This window comes from Aquarana catesbeiana, linkage group LG01 (genome assembly GCF_042186555.1).
Source record: "Aquarana catesbeiana isolate 2022-GZ linkage group LG01, ASM4218655v1, whole genome shotgun sequence".
Classification (NCBI taxonomy): domain Eukaryota; kingdom Metazoa; phylum Chordata; class Amphibia; order Anura; family Ranidae; genus Aquarana; species Aquarana catesbeiana.
In genome coordinates, this window is record NC_133324.1 from 580,656,986 (window position 1) to 580,666,011 (window position 9,026).

Sequence of the window (9,026 nt, forward strand, 5' to 3'; positions counted from 1 at the left end):
TGGTATGGATCTTGGGGGGAAACACACGCCAAATTTTTTCGGGGTTCCCCTTCAAGATTCTCAGCACACAAGTCGCACCGCAAGTCGGATCATCTTGATCCGACTTCTGGTCAGACTTCTATTCAAATCAATGGGCTCCCATGGGGAATCATTGATTTTGAATAGAGACAGAGAAACACAGCTGAAAATTAGCGTGGCTAAACGGGTATTGACTCCAATGTAAAACTCGAAAAAAAATTGCGTTTTTAACACCGCTTTTTTCCTGGCATCGGTACTAGCTATGCAGCTCATTTTTTAAAACGTCCAAGGGCAGGTAGCTTAAGAGGGATGTTTTAGGAAAAAACCTAAATTTTAAATAACGCACTTTGAAGCAGAGTAATGCCGTGTACACACGGGCGGACTTTTCGGCATCAAAGGTCTAACGGTCTTTCCGACAGACTTTCGACGGACTTTTGACGGACTTCCAACGGACAAACGGACTTGCCTACACATGATCACACCAAAGTCCGACGGATTCGTACGTGATGACGTACGCCCGGACTAAAATAAGGAAGTTGATAGCCAGTAACCAATAGCTGCCCTAGCATCGGTTTTCGTCCGTCGGACTAGCATACAGGCGAGCGGATTTTTCGACCGGACTCGAGTCCGTCGGAAAGATTTGAAACATGTTCAATTCTTGGCACTGCTGAGGCTGCAAATGGGCATTGATCAGTCTACAATAATGGACAATGGCAAGGCCCATTTGCAGCCTCAGCAGTGCAGTGCAACATGTTTCAAATCTAAAGTCCGTCTGATTTTCGACCGAAAAAGTCCGCTGCAGGTCCGATGAGGCCCACGCGCGGTCGGATTGTCCGACGGATTTGTCCCGTCGGACCAGTCCAGTCGAAAAGTCCAACCGTGTGTACACGGCATAAGGGTCAGTACCCATTAATACATCCTGATCAGTGCCCATCTACAGCCTCACCATTGCCCATTAATGAAGCCAGATCAGTGCCCATTTGCAGTCCCGCCATTGCCCATCTGCAGCCTTGCCATTGCCCATCATAGATTATCTGATCAATGCCCATTTGCAGCCTCAGCAGTGCCCATCTACAGTCTTGCCATTGTCCATTATTGTAGACTGATCAATGCCCATTTGCAGCCTCAGCAGTGCCCATCATTGCAGTCTGCTCAGTGCCCATCTCTAACCTTGCCATTGTCCATCATTGCAGCCTGCTCAGTGCCCATTTGCAGCTTTGCCATTGTCCATCATTGTAGTCTGATCAGTGCCCATTTGCAGCCTCAGCAGCGCCCATCTCTAACCTTGCCATTGCCCATCATTGCAGCCTGCTCAGTGCCTATCTGCAGCCTCACCAGTGCCTGTTAATGTAGCCAGTGCAGATGTAGACAGAGCCAGATCTCCTGTGTACTAGGGTCAGCTCGGCACTCGGCTCGCAATCCGGGACATGTGACATACTAGGAGCCGTCCAGGCGGCGGGACTGGGCGTGACTGTGACCCGAGATGAGCCGAATACACAGGAGATCCCGGCTCTGTCTAATCTGGCGGTGCTCGTCCCCTCCTTCCCCGCCAAGGCAGCACTATGTCGGCGAATAACACACACCCACAATTTTCCCCCCGATAAATACGGTAATTACATAGTTACGCAGTTAGTCTGGTTGAAAAAAGACACAAGTCCATCTAGTTCAACCAATAAAAGGGGAAATAAAATTATTCAAAACCTATATACACAATCCTATACACATGTTACATTTAAATGTATGTGCTTGTATGCTAAGGGCATCTGAACAAACCGAGGTGCAGCTGTGTACACATTGGATCTAATTAATTAATTATAGCTATATTGAGAAAAATAATACAATTTACATTTTTTTTTCTTGACAATAATCACAATAACATTGTCACTAACATTACATATTTTGAGCAAACATTTTCTGATTCCAAGTCTTAGGGCCCATTCACACCAGAAACTGCACATAACTGCACTGTTTTAACTGCATGTTTACATGCATTTGAAGCACGCTTGATGTGCACTTGACGCATGCTTGAATGCATTTTGCATGTGTTTTGCACTGCGTATGCAGTGCATTTTTCTATATGTTTTTGGACTTGTCTTTCTTGGCTTAGGGCCCTTTCACACTGAACGCAGTTGGCTTCAGTTGGATGCATTTCAAACTGCACTCCAACTGCATAGACAGCCCAAAATCAAGGTAATCCTATGGACATAGTTCACACCATTGTAGTACAGTTTAGCGCAGTTAAAAAAAAGCAGAGCATGCTGCATTTTTCCACACTGCAACACTGCAGGTAACGCGCTACAAATGCACTACACCATGCCTCTTTAAGCCAAGCCCAAAAATGTACTAAAAAATGCACTGCAAATGCAGCACAAAATGCATGCAAAGCACACATCAAGCGTGCTTCAAATGCATGTAAACATGCAGTCAAAAACACGCAGTTATGTGCAGTCTCTGGTGTGAATGGGCCCTTAAAAGGGCACAATGCAGTGCTTTTGTAGCACGTTCCCTGCATTCGCGGTGCAGAAAAATGCAGCATACTTTTTTTAACTGCGCTGAACTGCACTGTAATGATGTGAACTATGCCCATAGAATTACCTTGATTTTGGGCTGTCTATGCAGTTGGAGTGCAGTTTAAAATGCATCCAACTGCGTTTGGTGTGAAAGGGCACTAATGCTAACATTCTATTATTCAGCAGAGTATGGCAGTTGTATGCTGGTCTTTCCAATATAAAGGAAAAGGGGCATTCATATGCCTTTGCCCTAGTTTGTTGAAGCAATTTGATATTCTTGTGTTGTGAAAGCTTGTGGAACAGAGGAACACAAATTAGGCTGTTGCCTTTAGTAACTTGTTTTTTCTCTAGGGAATGTTTATGGTTGTTATGGGTAATTGCTCCACTTTACCATGTATTCTTTGTTCATGTTTTTTATGGGTAATTGCTCCACTTTACCATGTATTCTTTGTTCATGTTTTTTTATGGGTAAATGCTCCACTTTACCATGTATTCTTTGTTCATGTTTTTTGTGAACTATTCACAGTGATATATGTCAAGTAAAAGGGTTAATAAGCCTTTGTTAGCTGGGCTGTCCGACCTTGCAATTATTGGCTGATTGGATCCAATTAATTCACAATCAAGCAGAGATTTAGATTGCTTTTAACCAGAGAAACAGGAAGGTGTTAATGTTTGTCATACATTTCTGAGAGGTTGCATCCACAAGCTGCACAAAATGTATACCTTGGTGGAAACTAGCATCAAGAACCCCGTGCCGAAACCTAGCACACAAACTGGGGGAGGTGTGCCTTCAGGGGTGAAAAGCAATGCTCCCAAACCAGAAAATATGACAAGCAATGTTCCCAAACCAGAAAATATGACAAGCAATGCTCCCAAACTAGAAAATATGGCAAGCAATGCTCCCAAACCAGAAAATATGGCAAGCAATGCTCCCAAACCAGAAAATATGGCAAGCAATGCTCCCAAACCAGAAAATATGGCAAGCAATGCTCCCAAACCAGAAAGGATGCACAGCAATGCTCCCATACCAGAAAGGATGCACAGCAATGCTCCCAAACTAGAACGGATGACCAGCAATGCTCCCAAACTAGAACGGATGACCAGCAATGCTCCCAAACTAGAACGGATGACCAGCAATGCTCCCAAACTAGAACGGATGACCAGCAATGCTCCCAAACTAGAACGGATGACCAGCAATGCTCCCAAACTAGAACGGATGACCAGCAATGCTCCCAAACTAGAACGGATGACCAGCAATGCTCCCAAACTAGAACGGATGACCAGCAATGCTCCCAAACTAGAACGGATGACCAGCAATGCTCCCAAACTAGAACGGATGACCAGCAATGCTCCCAAACTAGAACGGATGACCAGCAATGCTGCCAAACTAGAACGGATGACCAGCAATGCTGCCAAACCAGTAGATTTGACCATCAATGCTGCCAAACCAGAAAGGATGACCATCAATGCTGCCAAACCAGAAAGGATGACCATCAATGCTGCCAAACCAGAAAATATGACCATCAATGCTCCCAAACCAGAAAATATGACCATCAATGCTCCCAAACCAGAAAATATGACCATCAATGCTCCCAAACCAGAAAATATGACCATCAATGCTCCCAAACCAGAAAATATGACCATCAATGCTCCCAAACCAGAAAATATGACCATCAATGCTCCCAAACCAGAAAATATGGCAAGCAATGCTCCCAAACCAGAAAATATGTCAAGCAATGCTCCCAAACGAGAAAGGATGCACAGCAATGCTTGTGAACTAGAAAATATGACCAGCAATGCTCCCAAACGAGAGAGGATGCACAGCAATGCTTGTGAACTAGAAAATATGACAAGCAATGCTCCCAAACCAGAAAGGATGCACAGCGATGCTAGTGAACTAGAAAAGATGACAAGCAGTGCTCCTAAAGCAGAATGGATGACGAGCAGTGCTCCTAAAGCAGAATGGATGACGAGCAGTGCTCCTAAAGCAGAATGGATGAGCAGCAGTGCTCCTAAAGCAGAATGGATGACGAGCAGTGCTCCTAAAGCAGAATGGATGAGCAGCAGTGCTCCTAAAGCAGAATGGATGAGCAGCAGTGCTCCTAAAGCAGAATGGATGAGCAGCAGTGCTCCTAAAGCAGAATGGATGAGCAGCAGTGCTCCTAAAGCAGAATGGATGAGCAGCAGTGCTCCTAAAGCAGAATGGATGAGCAGCAGTGCTCCTAAAGCAGAAAGGATGAGCAGCAGTGCTCCTACACCAGACCAACCCAAAATAAAGAGGCCTATGAATGCTTTTATGTTGTGGTCAAGGCAAGAGAGAAAAAAGTTACATGAAACATTTCCCAAGATGCCCAATTCTCAGATCAGCAAGCGGCTGGGTACAGATTGGAAACTTCTCACTGATGCCCAAAGGAAGCCCTTTATCCTTGAATCAAAAAGACTGTGTGCACAACACATTTCGGAATATCCGGATTATAAATTCACCCCAAAGAAAAAGTCACAGAAACTTCAGCAAAAAGGCCAGGATTCCCTGCCTGGTGATATTTCCGCTGCGGGTGTCAATCCCACGGTGGGTTCTGCAGGAGTTGGTCAGAGGGCAGACAGTCCTGCCCCTATGAATGGATGGCCTACAGGTCCATATGCTTTCATGCAGGGGCAGCTTGGCTACATGCAACATCTGGGAATTAACCGGCCCCCATTTCTGCAAATGCAAAGGTATGCTATTAATGGCTTCCCTTATGGTCCCATGTTGGCTGCTACTCAGACTTTTAGGAGTTCAGCTCCCATATATAACATACGAGCACCCTACACTCAGCAGACTTCTGGTACCATGAGCTTTGGCTCTACAGCACCAAGGACTGAATCTGATTCAAACTCTTCTCCGGTCTCCCCACACCCTCCACCTATTTACTCAGCAGATATGAGGGATGCGATACGCATGTATTTGCCTCTAAATCGCAATGTCAGTGACCCATCTTCTGTATCAAACCAGCTACAGAATGTTCCCCAGCACTACCAAAATGCAGGCACTGGAAATAATGGGATGAATAATGCACACAAGTAAAGTCTGTATGATATGGTGCAGATTTTTTGCTTGATTTTACAGCGTATGGAGGATGCAATTTTTCTTTTTTCTAGAACTATTACTGGACACCTTTTTTGTGTTCTGGCATTTTAAAACCTACCATTGTGTACAGTGGCATTTTTAGTTACTAGAGTAGATATCCTTTCTGTTTTATGAATTTTACACATTTTATGGCCAAAACCTAATTGTAACTACATGCCCCAATACTAATGCTGTCCTGTGTAGTAAAGAAATTATAATTTTTTTTTTTCTACCCCCATTTTTGACCTAAATACAACATCAATAAATTGACTGGATTTAATATTTTCTCTATTTTGTAGGATATTTTTCTTAGAAACATGAAAGGTTAATTCATGCATTATATGAAATCAATCACAACTTAGGTGTGTTTGTCCCCCTACCCAAAGTAAAAACAGATAAAACAAGCCTGTTTGAACTGGTCAGTGCAAGGTGTAATTGCATGCAAAATTCTGCAGCCTGTTAATTAACGGACTGATGAGTAAATTGCTAGGGGTTACTGCACTAAGCACATGTCCTGTTTGACTTGCTACGTTTCCCAAACCATTCCTCCCATGTATCGTGGTTTCAAGGTGATCTCTTTTATTACTTAATGTACTAGCAATGTGATTTACCACTCGGGTTTGTTGAAAGGAGCTAAAATAATTATGTAGGTTGCCATTACTGAATGTTTCAAAGCCAGCTGCCTGGTTGACAATGACTTTTATACATTAGTGTCTATTTTTATTTTTTCCTGAAACAAGCAGGCAGTCAGGCCTTTTACATATTTGTTTTAGGATTCAGACTGTTGAAGTAATCAATGAAACAGCCAGGCACTAGTAGTTTGGAGTGGTCAGTAATGGCAGTCTACATCTATAACCCAACTGAGAGGTAATAATAAGGCGTCATGCACACTGGATGTTTTTGATGTTTTTACAGCAGCTGTTTTTGGCTGTAGATGTGTTTTTTTTTTTTTTTTTTTTTTAGTTCTACAGTCAAACTCTCCATGTTATCCAATGTATCCATGCACACGTAGGCTGTTATCAGCAGTTTGGGGCAGTGGCGTTGTTGAGCAGTAAAAAAATCCCAAAACTAGTGGGTTCTGAGAGACTTTTTTTCAGCTGTAAAAGCGTTCTAACGCTAATATCAAATGCTCAAAAATGTCGCTCACCAGTGTGTTTTAACATTTTTGAAGAGAAAATTTTTTTTTTCTTAAAAAAAAAAGCTAATAAATGCTATTGCAAAAAACGTTAAACTCACTACAAAGCTACTGACGTTTTTATAATGTTTTAACATCCAGTGTGCATGAGGCCTAATAATAATCTGATTGCAATCTGACTGTACCAACCCCTCCCCTGATGCATAGGCAGGCTACATTTCTTCATTTGTTTTAGGACAATTAAGTGAACACATTAAGACCCCATACACACTATACAACTTTTGTTGTCTGCTTTCCTTTAGATTTACCAAAACCATGTAGTGCAAGGGCCTGCCTGATTGCATACAAATTGAAACTCTTAAGGTTTGACCTCATATTATATGGTTTTGGTAAATCTGAAGGAAAAAAAATCTACAGAAAATTGTATAGTGTGTATCCAGCTTTACTCTGTCCTGGAACTGGTTGCTTATGCTAGAAAGGTTCTGATGCAACAAATCAAACGTCACAAGTGTTTTGGTTAATTTTTGTTCTAGCTGGAGGATGCTGGGTCAGCCCTTGGCTTGATCACATGCCTTATATATACTTAAAGGTTAAGTTCATGTTTTAGAAAAAATAAATGCACATTTATTTTAAGGTGAAAAATTAGCTTTTTCCTTTTCTGCAAAGGATGTCAGGGCTTTTAGTTCATTCGCACACAGAGCTGTGTGAATGAATGGTGTGCCAATGTAGGTGGAGCCCCGAACGCAACCGCTCTGATTCAAAAAGTGACAGCTAGTATGGGAGCTTCTTCCTGTACTGCTGTCACAGGGAGTGCGGGCAGCGGCTGCATCATTGAGAACATGTTACATGTTCCACCCCAAAAACGGGTGAAATATGTAACATCTTTCCAAAAAACAATGCTATACAACAAGTAACACCAGCACTAAAACATGGCCATCTGTGGATGGGGAGGAAAGGGCATGGTTAATGACATGAGATCTGAACCCAGAGCAGCTAGACGGCAGCCATCGCTGGAGGGTATGGATAAATAGTGTACAAAAAAAAAAAAAACGGACCAGCGCTCAATGGGTTGTGGGTTGAAGAGCAGACAGTTGAACATATTTAGTCCTAGTTAGTTTGTTTCCAAAGGTTTAACTTATTCTGTAAAGGATAAGTTCACCTTAAAAAAATAAATGCACTTCTTCTTTTTTTTTTTTTTTTTTTTTTTTTTTTTCTGGTAATATCAGCGGTGGTGTTTTTTTTTCTTTTTTTTTTTTTTTTTTTTTTTTTTTTTTGATTGCAGAGGACAAATCTAACCCTAAGTGACACTTTTTGGGGACCGGTGACACCAATACAGTGATCAGTGCTAAAAAATGCACTGATCACTGTATAAATGACACTGGCAGGGAAGGGGTTAACATCAAGGGTGATCAAAGGGTTAAATGTGCTCCCTGTTTGTGCTTTATTATTACTGTGTGGGGGAAGTACTGACAGGAAGAGCACAAATCGCTGTTCCTGATTACTAGGAACAGACTATTGCCATGTTCTCCACTGTCAGAATGGTGATCTGACTTGTTTACATAGGCAGATCCCTGTTCTGCCTTTCTGGAGCAATTGCGGGTGGCCGATGGACATCAGGTCCACTGGACATGCGCATCGGCTCCTCCTCTGCAACGGGCGTTCATGCCCACACTATTGCATGAAACAACGTACAGGTACATTGTTTCGTGTAATAGGGCCGCCCTGCCGCAGTATATATGCGGTGGGCGGTCCTTAACTGGTTAAAGTATAACTAGAGGCAAAACATTTTTTTTGTTTTGGACAGAGTGAAGAGAAATTTAGAATACCTGCCAGGTTTTTATTGCTGTTTGCACCCCCATTCGGGAGGTTCACCCTCTGTTCATTCTGTTTACGATTATTATTTAAAATCCCGAATTTTTGGTTGTCCTCAGAAAGGTAATAGAGGGTAAGGCTCGGTTTACACTTGTGCGATGCCGGAACCCTGCAAATCCACTGCAGGTTCCCGCATCGCACCCGACTCGCACGGCAGTTCACACTGCCATATGCAAACTGCCAGGAGTGTCAATACATTGTTAATGACACCCCCATTTCAGCTCATATATCGCACTGTGAACTGTCAGTTCGGACATGAATCAGGTCATATGAGTGTGAACACTCATGCGATTCGATTCTGGTGCAGACCAAAAAAGGGTCCTGTGCGACTTTGGTCCAAATGCGATATCAGCCATATTATCTTTATGGCTGAAATCGCATACGA

The 9,026-nt window shown here is 42.8% G+C and overlaps 1 protein-coding gene across 1 annotated transcript; it reads left to right on the forward strand.

Moving 5' to 3' along the window:
- The first annotated feature begins 3,243 nt into the window (after window positions 1-3,243).
- Window positions 3,244-5,592, forward strand: LOC141127310 (transcription factor Sox-3-like). The gene is made up of 2 exons (XM_073613620.1): window positions 3,244-3,364; window positions 4,787-5,592. The coding sequence occupies exons 1-2, from the start codon at window positions 3,244-3,246 to the stop codon at window positions 5,590-5,592; spliced, it is 927 nt and encodes a 308-aa protein (XP_073469721.1).
- The last annotated feature ends 3,434 nt before the right edge of the window (window positions 5,593-9,026 follow it).